At 43.0% G+C, this 24,340-nt stretch overlaps 1 protein-coding gene across 1 annotated transcript in view; it reads right to left on the bottom strand.

The window, feature by feature from the left end:
- Positions 1 to 24,340, bottom strand: part of LOC126095383 (pleckstrin homology domain-containing family A member 7-like) — a 234,483-nt gene that overhangs the window by 85,799 nt on the left and 124,344 nt on the right. Inside the window, exon 3 of the mRNA XM_049910187.1 lies at positions 14,021 to 14,231. Coding sequence (XP_049766144.1) covers positions 14,021 to 14,231 — 211 coding nt within the window. The remainder of the gene's footprint in view (positions 1 to 14,020; positions 14,232 to 24,340) is intronic.

The raw sequence follows: 24,340 nt of genomic DNA, 5'->3' as shown, positions 1-24,340 counted from the left end.
TCGGTCTATGGACAACATTTATTTTAAGACACAATAGGACCTTAAATTAATTATTTACCACATCTATGGTGTTTGTCAAAAGTCATAATACTCTAAAATGTCTGCACACTGTGTCAGCATTGCAAAAAGTGCGCTTATCACAGTGTTTGCATCCGGTTATATTCCATACATATCCGTCTATAAACCTTAGGTCTTTTAGCGAACAGACACCATACTGTCGATAGGTGAGTTTTTTATTTCTTGCGAACAGAAACCAAGCTGTCGCCGTGTTTTTTAATTGTGCCTGCCTAATTACTACGTGTTTTACTGAGCATCACCAACGCTTTGTTTTTATATTCTCACTTCCACAACAGGTACTAGTAGATGGGAACAATGGCAGGAGGGTGTCCACAATGAGGAAATCAAAGAAAAACTGGGAATGAACTCTACAGATGTAGCAGTCAGGGCGAACAGGCTTAGATGGTGGGGTCATGTTACACGCATGGGAGAAGCAAGGTTACCCAAGAGACTCATGGATTCAGCAGTAGAGGGTAGGAGGAGTCGGGGCAGACCGAGGAGAAGGTACCTGGATTCGGTTAAGAATGATTTTGAAGTAATAGGTTTAACATCAGAAGAGGCACCAAAGTTAGCGCTGAATAGGGGATCATGGAGGAACTGTATAAGGGGGGCTATGCTCCAGACTGAACGCTGAAAGGCATAATCAGTCTTAAATGATGATGATGATGACTTCCACAACTTTTCGCCATGTTACAGTTTTAAAAAGTCACCGTTTTATAGCCTGTTTTTATTGTTTATTGTCTTCTTATTACGTTTTTAACTCTTCTGTAGGCTGCAGAGCGGCATTTGAAGCTGTTGCTAGCCCCCCCGCCCCCCCCCCCCGTCTCACTGGGGGAATCTAAATTCAATAAAGGAAACAAAAAAAGAAGTCTATAAATCTGACTGTGAACTCTATACTATGTGCCAGCAAGGGGCGTCGGGGGAGGGGGGGGGGGGCGGTGGGAGTGAAAATAATGTATCACTAGAAAAATGTAGTCGATATAAATAATTATTGCAAATGTTCTGGGCCTAGTTAAGGTTAAATAAAAGCCATTGTAAGGCTAAAATTAATTACTTTACCTCATTTATAATGCTTGTCGTATACCACAATATTCTAAAACGTATCAGCAATCAAATAGAAAAAATATTTACATTTCAACAGTAGCCAAACACACAAAGTGTATTCAGTACGATAATGTGTACAGTCATCACCTAACATTTCTTTATCGCCAGTTTGGCAGGGGAGCGAAGATAACGCATCAACTGAAAAAATATTATCGATGACAAGTAATATACAAACTGCTGCACTCACAATTATGGCTCGCTGAAAACCTGTAATCAACTACACCAACATCCAATGCACAGCCCGATTTTCAAGGAAGGAAGGAGAGAAGAAGGTGTTAATTTTAAATGAGGAATAAGCAGTTTTAAGAGTTACAATACATCACGTCAGCTGCAGAACGACATTCACTGTTTATACACACTCACATGATGACCAAAGACAGTAACAGTGTGTGTGACAGTCCAAAAACAATATGAGATTCGATATCTCGAAAACAAATGAAACGATTTATAATTTACTGCAAGATTCCGCACACTTTCCAACCCAATTACATATTGATGCATATAAGTTGTTTCTCTTACTTATTAAAAAGTACCCAGCTAGCCTATTCGCACTACTGATAAGAGTGTTTAGACAGAGCAACAGTCGATTATGACATAACTCCGTTATGCATAATATACTTGCCAGCTCTATGGACCTATCAGATAAATATTTTTCTGCTTCTTAAGTGTCCGCATGACTCATTAAAATAAAAACAGCTTGCAGACTTATCATAATCGCAAGAATTGTACGAATATTACCCGTATCTGTGAAATGAATGCGTATCGCGAAAGTATTCTTCGTCGGACTACGTTATTGTTGTTGGAATAGTGTCTGTCGACGTGTCAATACTTTGATCTGTCGCACTTTATGTTAGTTACTGAGCCATACTATGAATAAGTTATGTAATATTGATGATGTCCATTGCTCACAAAAAACGAGAAAATGCTTGCGTCTTTGGAAAAAGAAGTAATTATCGTGAATAATCCTATCAGTCTTAGATGGAATACAATAATTTTGTGACTGACGGATTGCAGTGTTGCTGGGATGTAACAAGTCACTCTTGACGAGGCTCTGCTTGTGGCGTTCAAAGAAAAACGTGTGAAATTGTCGGCTGACTGAATGAACTCGGCCGTTGAAAGTGAAATGTCCCTTCCGCCTAGCCGACGGAGCATCGTTGGCCCCGTATTAAGCTACCCTTGCTGCCGAGACCAGAATCCGTGCTCTCTTGGCAATGTGCGCGCGAGACAAATTTGCGCGACGAACTGCTCTGCGGACTTAGACGGAAATTCATGTTGGCGGATCCGCTTTGGTTCTCAGCACTGCTACACGTACAGTAACAGTAAGAGTAAGGGTCATCAACCTTTCACCCGCAAGACAAGGTTGAAATTCTCACTACTGTTACCCAAAAGGATAATCAGTGTCCTGCAGAAATCCGACTACTTTAAAAATACTCTCAGATCCGACCACTGGATTGGATATGGCCAGCACAAATAGTCACATCACAGTCTTAAACTGGTTTATAGTGTCTCCAACCGACGATATTCCCCATAATGGAGACAGGATACAAGTCTAAAGTTAAAAGGGAGAAGGACACGCAGACAAAAACATGCTTCCATTGGAACAAAGGGACTGCATTGTCTTCTATAACATCTCACCAAGCCCGTCTCGCTGTTATCTACAACTACTCCCAAGCTAGCTGACGTCGTCACGTTTCCATATGAGCAAATACTCCTTAATTAAGACGCACCCTTTCACTCACAAGCACGAAAGCTGGAGAGCCCTTCAGACACAAGTACAGTAAACGAACTTATCAACTGTTTCAGTTTCCCATAGGACTAGAACAAATATATTATTAGAATAAACGCGCACAATTTGTAAAATTACATAACTTTGTGATACTACACGTTGTTCGTCACATTTCAGTGTTCACATTGTTTATTATTTACAGGGTTCTACCAGTGATTTTACTCGTTTTTTACAGCTGGCCACATGGTAATGGTCACAGGGTTGGTCGCACATTTCACACGTACAGTTGCTCCCGGGGTCGTGGAAACTCTTGTTCTTAGATATTTTGTGGTGGTATCCATGCACTGCTATTGAGCTCACGAGGTGTCGGAGTTCTTGATTTGTGTTGGTCCAGGATCTGTTTGTCATGGCTTCTGTTGTATAAAAGTCCAGCCAAATTTCCCTTCTTCTCTCTTGTTCCCTGGCGAGTTCGTATACTAGCCTCCACTTTGCGTGTTTTGAAACACCTAAGGCGGCTTACAAGATGCGTGATTTAACTTCTTCCAGAGTCCTTAGGTCTTTTAGCCTCAAGTTTTCCCAAATGAGATCTATCCCATACGTTGCGATGGGAACTATTTTTGTGGTGAACAAGGCCATGGCTGTTTTCAGTGACAGTCTGGATATTGCCTCGATGTCAAACATGGCTTTTGTGGTAGCTTCTGCTCGAGATTTCACATGTATTAGGAATGATCTGACAGTGGTTTGAGGAGTCAGTCCCAGATATTTGAAGCTATTGGCTGAGATAAGAGGTTCTGTCCTAAGATGTCTTCCGCAGCTTCTCGACCTCCGTTGCGGAATGTCATCTTAACGGGTTTTCCCGTGTTAATTTCCATTTTGTTCTCCTCGTTGGTTCCTGTTTGCAGGTTGAGTCTGGAGTTTGATCCGATGACCATGTCGTCCGCATATATGTAGATTCTAACGCCCTCCATTTCTTGTCTTATTATCTGTACAACATAGTATGTGGCAATATTGAAAAGTAGAGGGCGTAGTGGGTCCCCCTGCAATACGCCGTTGGTTTGTGTTATCGTTTTCGATGTGCTTGCGTCGTCTGTGATCTGAATGAAGTTGGCCGTCAACATGTTACGGATCACCTTGTAAGTTTATCTTTCCCTGTTATTGATTCTAGTTTTGAGATTAGTATGTGCCTGTTTAGTTTATGGAAGGTCTTGGTATAATCTACGAAGACTGCGTGGAATTTTCCTTGGGGATGTCTTAATGCGTCCTCTATGTCATCTATTAGGTTGCTAATTGTTTTCCGGAATCCGAATTGTTCTTCCGGGATCTTCTGGGCTACTTCTACAGAAATTCGCTTTGTGATAACACTTGACAGCATCTTCAATGTGCATTTTTCCAGGGCAATTCCCCTGTAGGAGTTCGGATCCATTTCGTTGCCTTTCCCCTTAAATATCATCTTAACTGTCGACAACCTCCATATTTCCGGGTTGTTGCCCTCTTGCAGACGTAACTTTAATGTATCTGTTATTGGTTGGAGTAGTAGGCTAGTTGAACCTTTGATGTGTTCATTACATATTTCGTCGAAGCCTGGAGCCTTATTGTGTTTTAGAGACGTTATTATCTCGTGAACCTCTTCCGTCGTGAAGGGGTTAGTTTCCGCTAGGTCTGTCTCCATGGTGATCGGTTCGTATGCAGTGTCGGTTTTATCTATGCTGAGAAAGTTGCTGAAATGTTCTTCCTAAACCGTTATACCACTGCTCTGAGCTTTACGTGGCCGCAATGCTAAGTATGGGTCCTTTCTGGCTTCCTCCACCAAATTTATTGATCACTGAAGATCACGCACTCCCGACTCCATATACGCCGCATCTCCACAACCACATCTGGGTCCCACGGGCCTCATTACTCCCGTTCTAAAACCGCGAGAGCTGCCTGCTGACTCCTCGACTTCGTGAGGTCCACTGCTCTCCCCGCGTCTGTTTTAACATGCCTGCCTTTTAGCCAGACTTAATAGCCGCACGTAGGCAGTTCCCTTAGTTATTTCTCGCTCGCGCCAATGAGCGCTCCAAATTACTGGTCCCTGCCTGGACTCCTGAAACGTTCGTTTCCAGCAAGTTCTGAGGAAGCAGCTGCCGTCCTGCCAGCCTCTCAGCTCTGCTCCAGCCAGAATTGCTTCCACAACATTTTTCCACACAACTGATACATCATTTGTCACCCTCCTTAACCCTCCCTACTCTACCATAGACACCAGCTACCTTCCTTCGGCTTTTTCTCATTTTACTAGCATCAGAAATATGATTATGCCTGTCAGTAGCCAAAAGGTAGCGTTCACGCTTTACACTCGTTGGAACTGGGTTCGATTACCGGTGACGCAATGATTCAAAATGACACGAATCTCACCGAAAGGGCATCGTGTGAAAATAATTATAACATGGTATGAGCCACACGATATTATTATTTTATCTTGGAACTCTTCCACTGGTCCGTGCTTGCATACAATGTGGGTCCGCATTGATGCAAAACACTTTTTTCTTGTAAAACATTATTACATGTGTACTGTTTGTTTTTTAAATACTGTTTTCTGTGAATAATTTCATAATACCGTATCTATTGTAAGTTACAGTATGGTTTAAAATTGTTGTCGCAGTCTGCGGCTTAAAAAAAAAAAAGATTCAAACGGCTCTGAGCACTATGGGACTTGCCGTCTGAGGTCATCAGTCCCCTAGAACTTAGAACTAAGTAAACCTCACTAACCTAAAGACACCACACACATCCATGCCCGAGGCAGGATTCGAACCTGCGACTGTAGCAGTCGCGCGGTTACGGACTGAAGCGCCTAGAACGGCTCGGCCGCTCCGGTGGACATAACCAACACGGATTCAGAAAACATCGTTCTTGTGCAACACAGCTAGCTCTTTATTCCCATGAAGTAAAGAGTGCTGTGGACAAGAAAAGGCCGGCTCTGCGGCATATTTTCAATGTTTTTCTGTTGGCGTTTTTATCGGCATATATCATGTCATCTGCAACTGTGTGAGTGGCTGTTAGTAAATAAATACAAAAACGTGAAGTTACGTATGCCAGTGTTATACAATTGACATACGTAAGCGGTATTTGTCACTGAAAATACACTCCTGGAAATTGAAATAAGAACACCGTGAATTCATTGTCCCAGAAAGGGGAAACTTTATTGACACATTCCTGGGGTCAGATACATCACATGATCACACTGACAGAACCACAGGCACATAGACACAGGCAACAGAGCATGCACAATGTCGGCACTAGTACAGTGTATATCCACCTTTCGCAGCAATGCAGGCTGCTATTCTCCCATGGAGACGATCGTAGAGATGCTGGATGTAGTCCTGTGGAACGGCTTGCCATGCCATTTCCACCTGGCGCCTCAGTTGGACCAGCGTTCGTGCTGGACGTGCAGACCGCGTGAGACGACGCTTCATCCAGTCCCAAACATGCTCAATGGGGGACAGATCCGGAGATCTTGCTGGCCAGGGTAGTTGACTTACACCTTCTAGAGCACGTTGGGTGGCACGGGATACATGCGGACGTGCATTGTTCTGTTGGAACAGCAAGTTCCCTTGCCGGTCTAGGAATGGTAGAACGATGGGTTCGATTACGGTTTGGATGTACCGTTCACTATTCAATGTCCCCTCGACGATCACCAGTGGTGTACGGCCAGTGTAGGAGATCGCTCCCCACACCATGATGCCGGGTGTTGGCCCTGTGTGCCTCGGTCGTACGCAGTCCTGATTGTGGCGCTCACCTGCACGGCGCCAAACACGCATACGACCATCATTGGCACCAAGGCAGAAGCGACTCTCATCGCTGAAGACGACACGTCTCCATTCGTCCCTCCATTCACGCCTGTCGCGACACCACTGGAGGCGGGCTGCACGATGTTGGGGCGTGAGCGGAAGACGGCCTAACGGTGTGCGGGACCGTAGCCCAGCTTCATGGAGACGGTTGCGAATGGTCCTCGCCGATACCCCAGGAGCAACAGTGTCCCTAATTTGCTGGGAAGTGGCGGTGCGGTCCCCTACGGCACTGCGTAGGATCCTACGGTCTTGGCGTGCATCCGTGCGTCGCTGCGGTCCGGTCCCAGGTCGACGGGCACGTGCACCTTCCGCCGACCACTGGCGACAACATCGATGTATTGTGGAGACCTCACGCCCCACGTGTTGAGCAATTCGGCGGTACGTCCACCCGGCCTCCCGCATGCCCACTATACGCCCTCGCTCAAAGTCCGTCAACTGCACATACGGTTCACGTCCACGCTGTCGCGGCATGCTACCAGTGTTAAAGACTACGATGGAGCTCCGTATGCCACGGCAAACTGGCTGACACTGACGGCGGCGGTGCACAAATGCTGCGCAGCTAGCGCCATTCGACGGCCAACACCGCGGTTCCTGGTGTGTCCGCTGTGCCGTGCGTGTGATCATTGCTTGTACAGCCCTCTCGCAGTGTCCGGAGCAAGTATGGTGGGTCTGACACACCGGTGTCAATGTGTTCTTTTTTCCATTTCCAGGAGTGTAGTTTGGGGAATAAATAAATGTCAAAAGTATAATTTGTATTCATCATTCTCCGGTACATGTTGTGGTGCATACTTGTATGTGGGAACGTGTTGTTTTATTAGTTTATGTTGTATGGCAAGTTGTTGATGTATTATTTTTGCTACATTGTCATGTATTCTGGGGTATTCCGTATTTGCTAGTATTGTACATCCGTTTGTGATGTGATCTACTGTTTCTATTTGTTGTTTGCAAAGTCTTCATTTATCTGGTGTGGTATTGAGATCTTTAATAATATGCTTGCTGTAATATCTGGTGTTTATTGTTTGATCCTGTATTGCAAATCATGAATCCTTCCGTCTCACTGTATATATTGTCTTTTCTTAGCCATGTGTTGGATGCGTCTTGATCTATGTGTGGCTGTGTTAGATGATACAGGTGCTTGCCATGTAGTGTTTTCTTTTTCCAATTTACTTTCTTCGTATCTGTTGATGTTATGTGATCTAAAGGGTTGTAGAAGTGGTTATGAAATTGCAATGGTGTAGTAGATGTATTTATATGAGTGCTTGCTTTGTGAATTTTGCTAGTTTCTGCTCGTTCTGTAAAGAAATTTCTTAAATTGTCTACCTGTCCATAATGTAGGTTTTTTATATCTATAAATCCCCTTCCTCCTTCCTTTCTGCTTAATGTGAATCTTTCTGTTGCTGAATGTATGTGATGTATTCTATATCTGTGGCATTGTGATCGTGTAAGTGTATTGAGTGCTTCTAGGTCTGTGTTACTCCATTTCACTACTACAAATGAGTAGGTCAATATTGGTACAGCATAGCTTTTGTCCTGTTTCTTGCTGTCAATTCTGTTTTCAGTATTTTTGATAGTCTTTGTCTATATTTTTCTTTTAGTTATTCTTTAATATTTGTATTATCTATTCCTATTTTTTGTCTGTATCCTAGATATTTATAGGCATCAGTTTTTTCCATCGCTTCTATGTAGTCGCTGTGGTTATCCAATATGTAATCTTCTTGTTTAGTGTGTTTTACCTTGACTATGCTATTTTTCTTACATTTGTCTGTTCCAAAAGCCATATTTATATCATTGCTGAATACTTCTGTTCTCTTTAGTAATTGGTTGAGTTGTTGTTTTGTTGCTGCCAGTAGTTTGAGATCATCCATGTATAGCAAATGTGTGATTTTGTGTTGTTATGTTCCAGTAATATTGTATCCATCATTTGTATTATTTAGCATGTTGGATAGTGGGTTCAAAGCAAGGCAGAACCAGAAAGGACTTAATGCGTCTCCTTGGTATATTCCACGCTTAATCTGTATTGGCTGTGATGTGATAGTATTTGAATTTGTTTGGATATTAAGTGTGGTTTTCCAATGTTTCATTACTATGTTTAGGAACTGCATCAATTTACGATCTACTTTGTATATTTCCAATATTTGTAGTAACCATGAGTGGGGTACACTATCAAAAGCGTTTTGGTAATCAATGTATGCGTAGTGTAGCGACCTTTGTTTAGTTTTAGCTTGGTATGTCACCTCTGCATGTATTATCAGTTACTCTTTACATCCTCGTGCTCCTTTGCAACAGCCTTTTTGTTCTTCATTTATAATTTTGTTCTATGTTGTATGTGTCATTAATTTCTGTGTAATGACTGAAGTTAATATTTTGTATATTGTTGGTAGGCATGTTACGGGGCGATATTTAGCTGGGTTTGCTGTGTCTGCTTGATCTTTAGGTTTCAGATAAGTTATTCCATGTGTAAGTGTATCAGGGAATGTGTATGGATCTGCAATGTAACTGTTAAGTAATTTAGTTAGATGTAAATGTGTTGAGGTGAACTTCTTTAGCCAGAAATTTGCTATTTTATCTTTTCCAGGGGCTTTCTAATTGTGAGTAGAATTAGTTGCTTGGGTGACTTCATGTTGCAAAATTATCACTTCAGGCATTTGTGGTATCATCTTGTATGTGTCTGTTTCTGCTTGTATCCACCATGCATGCCTGTTATGTTGTACTGGGTTTGACCATATGTTGCTCCAGAAGTGTTCCATGTCTGTTATGTTTGGTGGATTGTCTATTTTAATGTGTGTGTTATCTATTGTCTGGAAAAATTTCTTTTGGTTTGTGTTGAATGTTTGGTTTTGTTTCCTTCTATTTTCACTTTTTTTTGTATCTTCTAAGTCGTTTGGCCAATGCTTGTAATTTCTGCTTCTTTTCATCTAATTGCTCTGTCGCTTCTTGTTGTGAGATTTTACCTAACCTCCTTCATTTTTTTCTGACATTTCATTTCTTATACATTGTGTTAGCTGTCCGATGTCTTTTCTCAGTTTTTCTATTCTGATCTGTAGCCTGTGTTGCCATGCTGGTTTTGTGGGTTTCTTCTGTGTGTAGGTTGGTTCTGATCTCTGGCTAGTGTGTATATTTAGTGTAGTGAGTGCTCCTATATAAATCAGTAGTTGTAACTCTTCCATAGTTGTATTTTCATTTATTTTGTTGTGTATGATTGTGTTGATAGTAGTTATTGTTGTTTCGACTTGTGGATTATTTAGTGGTCTATGCAATAATGGTCTAATGTCTGTATTTGTGTCTTTGTATTCTATATATGTCAGCTGAAATTTTTCTTCTGTATCTAACACGCGTGTCACTTCGTGTTCTATTTGTGCTTGTTCTGGTGGCTGTCTTAAGATTTCGTTTTCCTCTGATTGTTTAATTGATGCGTGTTGTTCTTTGTTTGTTTGCTCTGGGATGTTTGAGTCCATTACTGTATTTTCTTCTTCTTCTGATTGCACATTATTTTGTTCTAGTATTTGTTGTGCTTGTTGTTTGATGTTTTCTAATTCTGACTGGGGTATCCTGTTATTTTTGATTATTACACGGATCTGATCAGCTAGTCGTTGTTCTGTTAAAAATTTTACTTCTAGGTATCTGGTAATAAATTTTGTGTATACTTGTGATCTGTATCCAAACCAAACACCATCATCCTCACAGTGTCAGTATTTCCTCTTGAGCAACAAAGTTTGACGACCACTGGTGTAAAACATTCTCCACAACTGCCACTACCCGTATCACTTAAAAGAAGTGTTGACCTTGTTACCCACGGACTTGCTTCTCTGGCGACAGTTCTGTCTCTGATTCGTAGAAACGGCCACCACGGTGCTGGAGTTTCTGTCAGCCATCCTATTCACAGATGAGACTACCTCTGTAAGGGGCGGCGTCGTCAGCCTTCACAGTACCCACCTGTGGAGTATGGGAAACAGAGAATCGTCAGCACCGGTTCAGCCTCAGTTTGTGAACGGGGATCACTGGCGACCGCCTCATGGGACCAGACATCCATCCACGAAAGCCTGACAGGTGAGGCATCCTTTCACTTCCGCTGGCCGGAAGGCGCTACAGTCTGGAACCACGCGACCGCTACGGTCGCAGGTTCGAATCCTGCCTCGGGCATGGATGTGTGTGATGTCCTTAGGTTAGTTAGGTTTAAGTAGTTCTAAGTTCTAAGGGACTTATGACCTTAGAAGTTAAGTCCCATAGTAACATTACCCCTTGCCTAATGTGTTCTCACGTCTGCTTTCCATCACTGAAACTTGCACTCTCATCTTCTGTCTCCACATTCAAATGGGTGTACCACGCCTGGAACGCATTTCCGGCCATATGTCCATATGACAGTTTTGCTGCTTATCGTAGGGATCGTTTCCTGCAATTTGTTTTCAGTTAGGAAAATCACCTTGCCTGCAAGGTGGATCACAGTTAAGAGGGAAAACTGACATGCGGAAGTATGGGATAATTGAAGGAAAAGCACTGCTATAAACATGGATTCGCCAACTAGCTGTTTGCGGGGGTGTGTAATTACAAGCGTGTATCCTGCTCTTCGTGGAGCCTCACACAGCCCATCCTCCACAGAAACCTCAAGATTCAAGAGGTGTTACGCTTTCCAATTGAAGTGTAATGTCATGTACAGAAGGAATGCATGGAGAAATACAGGGTGAAGAAAAATTAGTGCACTCGGACTTCGCTGCGCGATTCCTCACACACTAGCAATACAAAAATCTCCCCCCACAAAATTTCGTTCCGCGCATATTTCCGGCAGTAAGTGGATGTTAAAGATTGGCAATCTCGCAACAGTGTAATCACATGTACGGTGACTACCTCTGAGCACATAGCAGTAGTGGTGTGCTGTTGGTGCAGGGGATAGTATTTTGAGTTAGCATGCAGGAGGTCGAGGGTTTGATTCTGAGTCGAGGCCAATGTGTTTATATTTGCTAAATGTAGTCTTCGTGGTACAGCATCTGCTGTCTTAGTCGTCGATCAACAATTACGGTGGCTCTTCTATAAAACATTCACGCTTACATTCTACGAACACGGAAATGGAAGTACAATCGTTTTCACTGACGAGCTTTTAAACGGGCCTTTGCTCGTAGCGGACGCAAATTGTTTCACACCACTGCATCTGCTAGATTCCAGTGGACCCATCGATTCGTACCAACTACTATTCTTGCTGCGTTCGGATGCATTACATTCGTTATGACCTACGGCACCAGAAACGCCAACGACGTACTTTTGCAAATAATTTCCAAATATCGAAATATCGGAAAGATGAGGCGTAAGAAACGGTTGTACTACAATATAATATAGCAGAATGAAACAACTAAATAAAAACACATACGCCTCGACCCAGAATCGAACACTCAACCTCCTGCATGCTGACCCAAAACACTATTCACTTTACCAACTGCACAGCACCTCCGTTACATACTGAGAGAGGTATTACCGTACATATGATTACAGTGTTGCCAATAGCCAATTTTTAACGACCGTTTACTGCCGGCAGTATGCACAGGAGGAAATTTTGTGACAGACATTTTTGTATTGCTAGTGTGTGAGGAACTGCACTGCGAAATCAAAGTGCGTGAATTTTTCTTCATCCTGTATAGTGGACCCTTTATAAAAAAAAAATAAAGAAATAAATAAAAAGAATACTGACAAAACTCTACGATCTGGTGAGCAAGATGTATGAGAAAGAGGAAATTCCCTCAGATTTCAAGAAGAATATAATAATTCCAATCCCAAAGAAAGCATGTGTTGACAGATGTGAAAATTACCGAACTATCAGCTTAATAAGTCACAGCTGCAAAATACTAACGCGAATTCTTTACAGACGAATGGAAAAACTGGTAGAAGCCGACCTCGAGGAAGATCACTTTGGATTCCGTAGAAATGTTGGAACACGTGAAGCAATACTGACCCTACGACTTATCTTAGAAGAAAGATTAAGGAAAGGCAAGCCTACGTTTCTAGCATTTGAAGACTTAGAGAAAGCAAAACAAGGATATTGGAATCTAGCGGAATTGAGTTGGGTGATGCTGAGGGAATTAGATTAGGAAATGAGACACTTAAAGTAGTAAAGGAGTTTTGCTATCTGGGGAGCAAAATAAGTGATGATGGTCGAAGTAGAGAGGATATAAAATGTAGACTGGCAATGCCAAGGAAAGCGTTTCTGAAGAAGAGAAATTCATTAGCATCGAGTATTGATTTAAGTGTCAGGAAGTCGTTTCTGAAAGTATTTGTATGGAGTGTAGCCATGTATGGAAGTGAAACATGGACGATAAATAGTTTAGACAAGAATAGTTTAGAATAGAAGCTTTCGAAATGTGTTGCTACAGAAGAATGCTGAAGATTAAATGGGTAGATCACGTAACTAATGAGGAGGTATTGAATAGAATTGGGGAGAAGAGGAGTTTGTGGCACAACTTGACTAGAAGAAGGGATCGGTTGGTAGGATATGTTCTGAGGCGTCAAGGGATCACCAATTTAGTACTGGAGGGCAGCGTGGAGGGTAAAAATCGTAGAGGGAGACCAAGAGATGAATACACTAAGCAGATTCAGAAGGATGTAGGTTGCAGTAGGTACTGGGAGATGAAGAAGCTTGCACAGGATAGAGTAGCATGGAGAGCTGCATCAAACCAGTCTCAGGACTGAAGAACACAACAACAACAACATCAACAACAACAACGCCAGTAGACCCAGAAGAAGGATAGCTTAACTCTGATTAAGATCCTGTGGTAGTTATTTTAAAAGATGATGTGGCACCGTACCTAGAAAGCTTTTATGTTAGATAATATACCCTGTATGTAAATTCTGCACTCGGCTCTCCATGCGGCCGCTTTCGTCGCCTGGGTCTTATATCGGAAGTATTTCCACTACCCATTTATGAGGATTGGTGAGAACCTGGCGCTTCATCTTGGGACAGAACAAAAATCCGTTCCCCCTGGCGACCACAGTAGGGCCCTCAAACCAGCTCGGGATTCTGGCGGTCTAAGACGCCAGTTGGACAGACTCTGGCACGACATCCCTCAGGAGCACATCCAACAACTCTGTTAATTAATTCGAAACTCGAATAACTGCTTTCATAACGGCCAGAGGAGCTCAATTTGTGAAGTTATATCTCTCGAATAAATCATCTAATCTTTTTTTGAAATTGTAATCACTTGTTTCTTTGTACATGTGTATCACATGTAATGATTTCCACCCCATCCGGACAGTTCCTTCGTGGAGCGGTGTGTTACGAGACGTCAGTCACAGTGCTACATGGCGCCGCCACGCTGCGTCGGCCTACCTGGAGGTGTCCTGCAGGATGGAGGCGAGGCTGAGCGCGTTCATCCACTGCACCATCAGCTCCCGCGAGTCGGCCGCGAAGTAGTACGTCCGCATGTTGGCGTGCTCCGCCTTGAACGAGAACTTCCGGTACACCTTGTCGTCCGCCGAGCACGGCGACACCTTGTACGACGGCAGCAGGATCGAACCCAGCAGCTTGTCCTCCTGGGGGCCTGCAACACGCCACACCCCACTTCTGTCACAACGCTGCACACACTGCGGAGGCCGTAAAACAGCCCACACACACACGCACACACACAAGCACTGCTCACTTTACAAATTTCATTTCCATCAGGATAATAAAAGCTTGTTTCCAAGAAATAAGTGGGATTCTTAGCCACATATGTAATAGCTCTCTGAAGCAGGGTATTTTCCCAGATAGACTGAAGTATGCCATTGTTAAAGCACTGCATAAAAAAGGGGATACGTCTGATGTCAACAACTAGCGCCCAATCTCTCTTCTCACTGCCTTATCCATTGTAGAGGAGCTTCACACCTTTGTAAAAATAAAGTTTGAACAAAATGTCAGTTTGGTTTCCGGAAGGGTTTTTCAACGGAAAATGCTATATATACTGTTGTGTTGGCAAAGAGCCAACACCGTGTTACTAGAGGAGGCTGAAATGCACGCGTTTTAGCTCAAGCAGGCTGGCGTGAGGAGGAAAGGACTATACTGACGTGAGGTCTGGAACATGAAAAGGAATTAGAATTCAGAAAGCGGACGTAATTAGTTTGATACTTAACTTTAATCCATTAATGATGAACGTCGCTCTTGACGGTACATGAGTCACAATATTATCTGTTCAGAAGACATAGTAACTGAATATGGCGCCTTGCTAGGTCGTAGCAAATGACGTAGCTGAAGGCTATGCTAAACTGTCGTCTCTGCAACTGAGAGCGTATGTAGTCAGTGAACCATCGCTAGAAAAAGTCAGCTGTACAACTGGGGCGAATGCCAGGGAGTCTCTAGACTAGACCTGCCGTGTGGCGGCGCTCGGTCTGCAATCACTGATAGTGGCAACACGCGGGTCCGACGTATACTAACGGACCGCGGCCGATTTAAAGGCTACCACCTAGCAAGTGTGGTGTCTGTCGGTGAGACCACATATACTTTCACTAACGAAATACTAAATGCTCTGAGTAACCGGAAGTCACCCGTTGTGATTTTTTGTGATCTATCAAGGCTTTTGATTGTGTAAATCACGGAATACTTCTAGATAAGCTCAAGTACTGTGGTATGAATGGGACAGTGCTAAATGGTTTAAATGATACCTAACTGGAAGAGTGCAGAAAGTTGAAATAAGCAGTCCACATAATATGCAAAAAACCGGTGATTTCTCAAACTGCGGAACAATCAAGAATGGGGTTCCGCAAGGTTCGGTCTTGGGTCCTATGCTGTTCTTAATATATATTAATCACTTGCCATTCTATATTCACGAAGATGCTAAGCTGGTACTTTTTGCCGATGATACAAGTATAGGTATCACACCCAACAGACATGAATTAACTGGTGAAATTGTAAACGATGTTTTTCAGAAAATCATTAAGTGGTTTTCTGCTAATGGGCTATCATTTAACTTTGACAAAACACAGTATATACAGTTCGACACAGTAAATCGAATGACACCATTAATAAATACAGACTTCGATCAGAAATCAGTAGCTAAGGTAGAATATTCAAAATTTCTAGGTGTATGCATTGATGGGTTGAAATGGAAAAAACACACTGAGGATCTGCTGAAACGTTTGAGTTCAGCTACTTATTAGGGTCATTGCAAATTTTGGCGATATACATCTGAGTAAATTAGCTTACGACGCCTATTTTCATTGCTTCCGTATGGCATCATATTCTGGGGTAACTCATCTACATCTACATTCTACATTTATACTCCGCAAGCCACCCAACGGTGTGTGGCGGAGGGCGCTTTACGTGCCACTGTCATTATCTCCCTTTCCTGTTCCAGTCGCGTATGGTTCGCGGGAAGAACGACTGTCTGAAAGCCTCTGTGCGCGCTCTAATCTCTCTAATTTTACATTCGTGATCTCCTCGGGAGGTATAAGTAGGGGGAAGCAATATATTCGATACCTCATCCAGAAACGCACCCTCTCGAAACCTGGCGAGCAAGCTACACCGCGATGCAGAGCGCCTCTCTTGCAGGGTCTGCCACTTGAGTTTGTTAAACATCTCCGTAACGCTATCACGGTTACCAAATAACCCTGTGACGAAACGCGCCGCTCTTCTTTGGATCTTCTCTATCTCCTCCGTCAACCCGACCTGGTACGGATCCCACACTGATGAGCAATACTCAAGTATAGGTCGAACGAGTGTTTTGTAAGCCACCTCCTTTGTTGATGGACTACATTTTCTAAGGACTCTCCCAATGAATCTCAACCTGGTACCCGCCTTACCAACAATTAATTTTATATGATCATTCCACTTCAAATCGTTCCGCACGCATACTCCCAGATATTTTACAGAAGTAACTGCTACCAGTGTTTGTTCCGCTATCATATAATCATACAATAAAGGATCCTTCTTTCTATGTATTCGCAATACATTACATTTGTCTATGTTAAGGGTCAGTTGCCACTCCCTGCACCAAGTGCCTATCCGCTGCAGATCTTCCTGCATTTCGCTACAATTTTCTAATGCTGCAACTTCTCTGTATACTACAGCATCATACGCGAAAAGCCGCATGGAACTTCCGACACTATCTACTAGGTCATTTATATATATTGTGAAAAGCAATGGTCCCATAACACTCCCCTGTGGCACGCCAGAGGTTACTTTAACGTCTGTAGATGTCTCTCCATTGAGAACAACATGTTGTGTTCTGTTTGCTAAAAACTCTTCAATCCAGCCACACAGCTGGTCTGATATTCCGTAGGCTCTTACTTTGTTTATCAGGCGACAGTGCGGAACTGTATCGAACGCCTTCCGGAAGTCAAGGAAAATGGCATCTACCTGGGAGCCTGTATCTAATATTTTCTGGGTCTCATGAACAAATAAAGCGAGTTGGGTTTCACACGATCGCTGTTTCCGGAATCCATGTTGATTCCTACATAGTAGATTCTGAGTTTCCAAAAACGACATGATACTCGAGCAAAAGACATGTTCTAAAATTCTACAACAGATCGACGTCAGAGAGATAGGTCTATAGTTTTGCGCATCTGCTCGACGACCCTTCTTGAAGACTGGGACTACCTGTGCTCTTTTCCAATCATTTGGAACCTTCTGTTCCTCTAGAGACTTGCGGTACACGGCTGTTAGAAGGGGGGCAAGTTCTTTCGCGTACTCTGTGTAGAATCGAATTGGTATCCCGTCAGGTCCAGTGGACTTTCCTCTGTTGAGTGATTCCAGTTGCTTTTCTATTCCTTGGACACTTATTTCAATGTCAGCCATTTTTTCGTTGGTGCGAGGATTTAGAGAAGGAACTGCAGTGCGGTCTTCCTCTGTGAAACAGCTTTGGAAAAAGGTGTTTAGTATTTCAGTTTTACGCTTGTCATCCTCTGTTTCAATGCCATCATCATCCCGGAGTGTCTAGACATGATGTTTCGAGCCACTTACTGATTTAACGTAAGACCAGAACTTCCTAGGATTTTCTGTCAAGTCGGTACCTAGTATTTTACTTTCGAATTCACTGAACGCTTCACGCATAGCCCTCCTTACGCTAACTTTGACATCGTTTAGCTTCTGTTTGTCTGAGAGGTTTTGGCTGCGTTTAAACTTGGAGTGAAGCTCTCTTTGCTTTCGCAGTAGTTTCCTAAAAGACTGTTTAATTGAGTAAAAGACTGTTCATTGTACAAAAGCGTGTAATCAGAATAATTGCTGGAGCTCATCCAAGATCATCCTGCAGACACTTATTTAAAGAGCTAGAGATCTTCACTCTAGCCTCACAAAATATATATATATATATATATATATATATATATATATATTCACTTATGACATTTGTTATTAACAATCCGAACGAATTCAAAAGTAATAGCAGTGCACACGGCTACAACACTAGGAGAAAGGATGATCTTCATTACTCAAGGTTAAATCTAACTTTGGCTCAGAAGGGGGTAAATTATGCTGCCACAAAAGTCTTTGGTCACTTACCTAACAGCATCAAAAGTCGGACAGATAGCCATATAGCATTTAAAAGGAAATTAAAAGAATTTATTAATGGGAACTCCTTCTACTCATTAGATGAATTTTTGGGTGTAGTAAGTGGGTAATTTCCCCGACCTCCACAAAAAATTAAAAATATTAAGTATCCTGTAATATTTTGTGTAATGTAATATCTTGTATAGACGCCTTTTATTAACCTGACACGTTCCACATCATTACGAAGTGTCGTATTCATGATCTATCGAACAAGTACCAATCTAATCTAATCTGCCCTTCAACACACCACGATCCACCCCCGGTGGTTGAGTGGAAAGATTGCATAAAATCGGCTTATGTAACAGTGATAAATGCGTCTACTGTGGTCTGGTCGACACCTTACGCCATCACTTCACTTGTGGCGGTCATCTCATTAACTGTAAATGGGTGCAGCAGAGGTTGGGCCTGATTACCCACAGCTGCCCAGCCAGCCACTGCACCGACATCCTGCTCCGGCCGGACACGAAACATTTTCCCGCTACCAAGAACAACACCGTGATGTGGCTGTTAGGACAGTGTGTGGCATATACCACCATCCACAATAGTGAAGATAATCTCATTAGTTTCGAGGCTTATATGACAACTGCACGTTGGAAGATGAAACGTTACCCAAATTTCAGGACGATGTTTGGTAACATGTTTGACATAATTTTTGAAAAACAAGGCGTAGGGTAATTCTCGACGTCGGTAAGGACACAAATCACATGCCCGACGATGTAGCGGACAAAATACACAACGAATAAGGGGTTACACCTGTTCCCCAGACTGTCCCGACTTCTCAACGGCGTTATTAACTTCATTTGACGTTTTCCTTAATTTATGTTGCCTGTGCATGTCTTTGTTATTTGTTTGTATGTTCCAAATGACTTTTTGTGAAGAGTTTGGACGGTTGTGAATCAATTGAACTGCAATTCTAGTTAAGACAGTCAATTATAATTCTCTTTAATATGTTTGCGGTTTGGTTCTACATCTCTGTCTGGACTGAAGATGCTATTGTCAGTTTAAAATTTTTGTTATGTTTTGTAAGCTTAAAAATGGCACTAAGTATACTGAAATGTGTTCTTCAGTCTATTGTAGGATACAATTCGTTTTGACACAGTTCCAGTACTCCATTATCTCCATTATTTTGTTTTTGTGCTGATGTGGTTCTATGATTGTTTAATAAAGAAAAAAAAGGAAAAAAAGTGGTCACCGCGATAGAATGTCAATACTACGGGCCCTGGTTCGATTCCCGGCTGGGTCGGACATTTTTCTCTGCTCAGGAACTGGTAGTTGTCTTGTCCTAATCATCATCATTTCATCCCTATCGACGCGCAAGTCGCCGAAGTGGCGTTAAATCGAAAAACTTGCACCAATCCGGTGAACGGTCTACCCGACAGGAGGCCCCAGTGACACGACATTTATTTATTTACCACAACAAGCACCGCAACTGCTCTCTGTTTCTGCACAACTGAGGTGGATGGCCCCGCCCTGGTCATCCCTTTTCCATAGCAACAGTGCTTTAGTTGGGTGCAGACCGGTTGGAAAGGCGTTCACATAAATATTTATCCCGAGCCATGTCTGTACAGTGTGTAAGTGCAGATATTTCCATTCGTGTCTGAGGATGGTGTACTGAACAACATTACATCAGCATCTTCTTCATTTGCAGACCAATAATTGCAGTGCTTAGGAGTAGTATGTTTTTATGTTGATCACTACCTCCAAGTTACATAGCAGGATCGAGCAATTAATGCTTATTTTTCCCTGAGCGGTAGTCAGGTGTTGAGGTGTCGACACGTGGACGTAAAACGGGTAGTCTACACTGATAGGCGTAGTCTACTTAGGGGTGCAGTTACGACCGTGCAGAAAATATCTGATAGTAAAATATGTAACGTGCTTTCGGGAAGACTGTTAGACGCAGAGACAAAGCAACCAACACACTGATGTATACATGCACCACAGACACGGAAGCGCCAAAGAAACTCGTACAGGCATGTGTATTAAAATGCAGAGATACGTAAATAGGCAGAATACGCCAATGCGGTTGGCAACGCCCGTATGAGACAAGTGTCTGGCGCGGTTACTGCTGCTACAATGGCAAGTCATCAAGCCTGAAGTGACTTTGAACGTGGTGTTATAGTCGGCGCACGAGCGATGGGACACAGCATTTCCGAGGTAGCGATCAAGTGGGGATTTTCCCGTACGACCGTTTCACGAGTGTATCATGAATGTCAGGAACCCGGTAAAACATCAAATCTTCGACATAGCTACGGTAGTAAAAAGATCTTGCACGACCGGGACCAACGACGACTGAAGAGAATCGTTCAACGTGACAGAAGTGCAACCCTTCCGCAAATTACTGCACATTTCAGTGATGGGCCATTAACAAGTGTCAGCGTGCGAAAGATTCAGCGAAACATCATAGGTATAGGGCTTCGAAGCTGAATTCCCTCTCGCGTGCTCTTGATGACTGCACGACACAAAGCTTTACGCCTCGCCTAGGCCCGTCAACACCATCATTGGACTGTTACTGACTGAAAACATGTTGTCTGGTCGGACGAGTCTCGTTTCAAGCTGAATGGAGGGTATGGGTGTGTATGGGTACGGAGACAACCTCATGAATCCATGGATCCTGCATGTCAGCAGAGGACTGTTCAAGCAGGTGGAGGCTCTCTAATGGTGTGGAGCGTGTGTAGTTGGAGTGCTACGGGACCACTGATACATCTAGATACGGCTCTGAAAGGTGACACATACGTACGCATCCTGTCTGGTCACCTGCATCCATGGATTCCGGCGGATTTGCACAATTCCAGCAGGACAATGCGACACCCGACACGCCCAGAATTTCTACAGAGTGCCTCTTCTGAGCTTTAACACTTCCTCTGGTCGCCAAACACCTCAGACATGTACATTATTGAGCATATCTGAGATGCCTTGCGATAGGATAACCAGAAGAGATCTCCACCCCCTCTTACGGATTTATATACAGCCCTGCACGATTCATTCCCTCCAGTACTGTTTCAGATATTAGTCGAATCCATGTCACATCATGTTGCGGCACTTCTTCGTGTTCGGGGGTGCGGGGGGGGGGGGGGGGGGAGGGCTAAGTGGTATTACGCAGGTGTAGCAGTTTCTTTGGCTCTTCAGCGTATAAAAACGTCTGAACCTATATCGGTTACACCCTGTATCAGTTTTATTATAACCAACAATCGACAAATTCGTTGAGTGCACAGTCCACAGCTACATTAGAGCGACACTAGCCACACAACTGTTTATTTTCGTTGGAGGGCGTAAACGGAATTAGTACCTCCATTTGGGAAGTGGCTCATGTGTTGATTAAAGAATAATTAATTTTTACTATTCTTTTACCATCATGAGTTAGATCTATTGGCTGAATAAAATACCAACCACAGAAGAGAAAGGGGAACTATAAGTAAAAAGCACTGTGTTGAGAACGTAAACAGCGCACTTGTTAATGAAAATCAATGTTCAATAGGTGTGACTAACGATAGTGTAAGTGACGCAAATGTGGTGACTTCTGTAACTTCACATATTTACTGATTGCTGGTACGAAGAGCAGTACAAATATTTTACTTCTAATAATTCATGGCTGGAAGTGAAAAATCAATGTCGACTTTGCCGCGAAATCAGTGTACTTAGTATTGGAACTCAAAGGGTCGCTGGAATTAAATTGCCAAAGGTGGCAACAATGTGAAAACACAAACTAGTTTGAGGGAGAAAAAATCTTGAAAACACTGTAGACAGAATGAATGCTGAACAGTTAGAAACTATATCCTAGGTAAACTACTATGTTAAATGTGATTTCAAAAAATGGTTCGAATGCTCTGAGCGGTATGGGACTTAACATCTGAGGTCATCAGTCCCCTAGAACTTAGAACTACTTAAACCTAACTGACCTAAGGACATCACACACCTCCATGCCCGAGGCAGGATTCGAACCTGCGACCGTAGCGGTCGCGCGGTTCCAGACTAAAGCGCCCCCTCGTCCACACCGGCCGGCTAAATGCGAGTTCCCATAAATATTTTATTCCAACTAGAGCACTGCGTGGAAATATATATAACTGTACCTAAAGAACGTAGTCGATAACGTCGTAAGATCGATGAGGATTTTTACGAAAGATGCGTTTCTATAAAATAAGTCATACTGCTGGAAAACTGTAGTGAAATGGAAGAAGACCTGGAGAGGATCAACGCCTGGTACGGGCATTGGCAGTTGACCGTCAGCATAAACAAGCGTAACGCACTGCACATATACAGGCAGAAATATGCATTGTTGTATGATTACACAATTGCCCAGAATAATCACTGGAAGCAGTCACATCCATAACATATCGAGGAGTCACTTAAAGTGGAACGACAACATAGAACTGATCGAAGGTGAGGCAGACGCCAGACGGAGATTCACTGGAAGAATACTCTGGAAGCGTAGTATAGCCGGCCTTAGTGGCCGTGCGGTTAAAGGCGCTGCAGTCTGGAACCGCAAGACCGCTACGGTCGCAGGTTCGAATCCTGCCTCGGGCATGGATGTTTGTGATGTCCTTAGGTTAGTTAGGTTTAACTAGTTCTACGTTCTAGGGGACTAATGACCTCAGCAGTTGAGTCCCATAGTGCTCAGAGCCATTTGAACCATTTTTGAAGCGTAGTCAACCCGCAACGGAGTTTGCATACAAAACTGCCGTTCGACGAATAGCTGGGTATTGCTCGTCATCTTGGAAATTCCGAGAGCGTACGGTCCAGGAAGAGTCAAGCAGCGTATTGCTTCCTGCTGCGTACATCTCGAGGAAAAAAAAAAACCATGAGGGTGAAATTAGAGAGACTCGAGTTCACACGGAAGCCTAGGAACAATATTTCCTGCGCGAACCATCCGCGACTGGGACTGGAAAGGGGGGGGGGGGGGGAATTGACATTGGAAGATAAAGTACTGTTTGTCACACAGAGGAAGGTGTCTTGTGGGTATACATGTAGATGTAGATGTAGAATGCTCGAGCTTCAAGTCAGCACTGCGAACTGACAAAACCTATAGTTTCTTTTTCCTGTTTCCATCTTTCCGTTGTTAGATACGCAGTGTATTAAACACCTTTCCGATATAATTTCTCGCCATGAAGAAGATTCTTTCCTTCCCGAGACGATTTCACTAAATTCATGATTTGTAAACTGACTGTATACGCGTCAATATTTCATCGTATATTCACAGAAACGGCTCTAATCTCACCTTCTCCGGGCTGCAGGCACCACCTTGGTGTCATTATCCGATGCTGAAGCTAAAGTGTCTAGTTAATATAGACCTAGTACTGGGATACTGACTTTGTTTTAGAATTTAGACAAAATCGCATTTTGTGGAAACTTCCTTTATTATCACACAGACAACACTGCAACATATGAAACATAAAAGTATTTCATGGAGGTAGTGTTCTACATCTTCAATGACTGTTAAGAAAAAGTATACGCAATACACAACTATAGCAAACTATTTACTAGAAACGATCTATTTCTGTCTATGATCAGACAATCGTCGTATACACAGTACCGAATAAGAACAAAAAACATATACAGGGCGAAGCGAAATTCGCGCACTCGGGCTTCGCATCGCGACTCGTCACATGCTACCGATAAAAAAAATGTCTCTCATAAAATTTCGTACAGCGAGTACATCTGGGAGAAAAAGGACGTTAAGGAGCGGCAGTCTGGAAACACTGTAACCACATGAAGGGTAACTACCTGGATAGAGCTTTGGGTTAGCATGCAAGAGGTCGAGGGTTCAACCCTGGGTTGGGGCGCATTTTTTTATATGCTAATTTCATTCTGACATTTCATACTGTAAGATATACAGTTTCTTATGTCACATGTATCCTAAATTTGCAACATTTTGTAATGCTGAACACAACAGACATGTGCTTAGACAAACAATCAATGGGGCCATGGTGACAACACGTAGAAATAGTAACCGAGTTTGGACATTATTTGCAAAGCATGTTGCTAGTTCTACTGATAACGTAAGACCCTAGCGAAATGTAATGTACCTGAAAGAGGCAAGAATAATAGTTGGTACTAATCTATGTGAATATTAGAGGAAGGTACAAAGAAAACAGGGTTTGCATCTAGTAGTTGAAGTGGTGCGAATAAATTCGAGCC

Source organism: Schistocerca cancellata, chromosome 8, assembly GCF_023864275.1.
Source record: "Schistocerca cancellata isolate TAMUIC-IGC-003103 chromosome 8, iqSchCanc2.1, whole genome shotgun sequence".
NCBI lineage: Eukaryota > Metazoa > Arthropoda > Insecta > Orthoptera > Acrididae > Schistocerca > Schistocerca cancellata.
The sequence above is the reverse complement of the archived record's forward strand: the minus strand, read 5'-3'. Positions and strand labels throughout refer to the sequence as shown.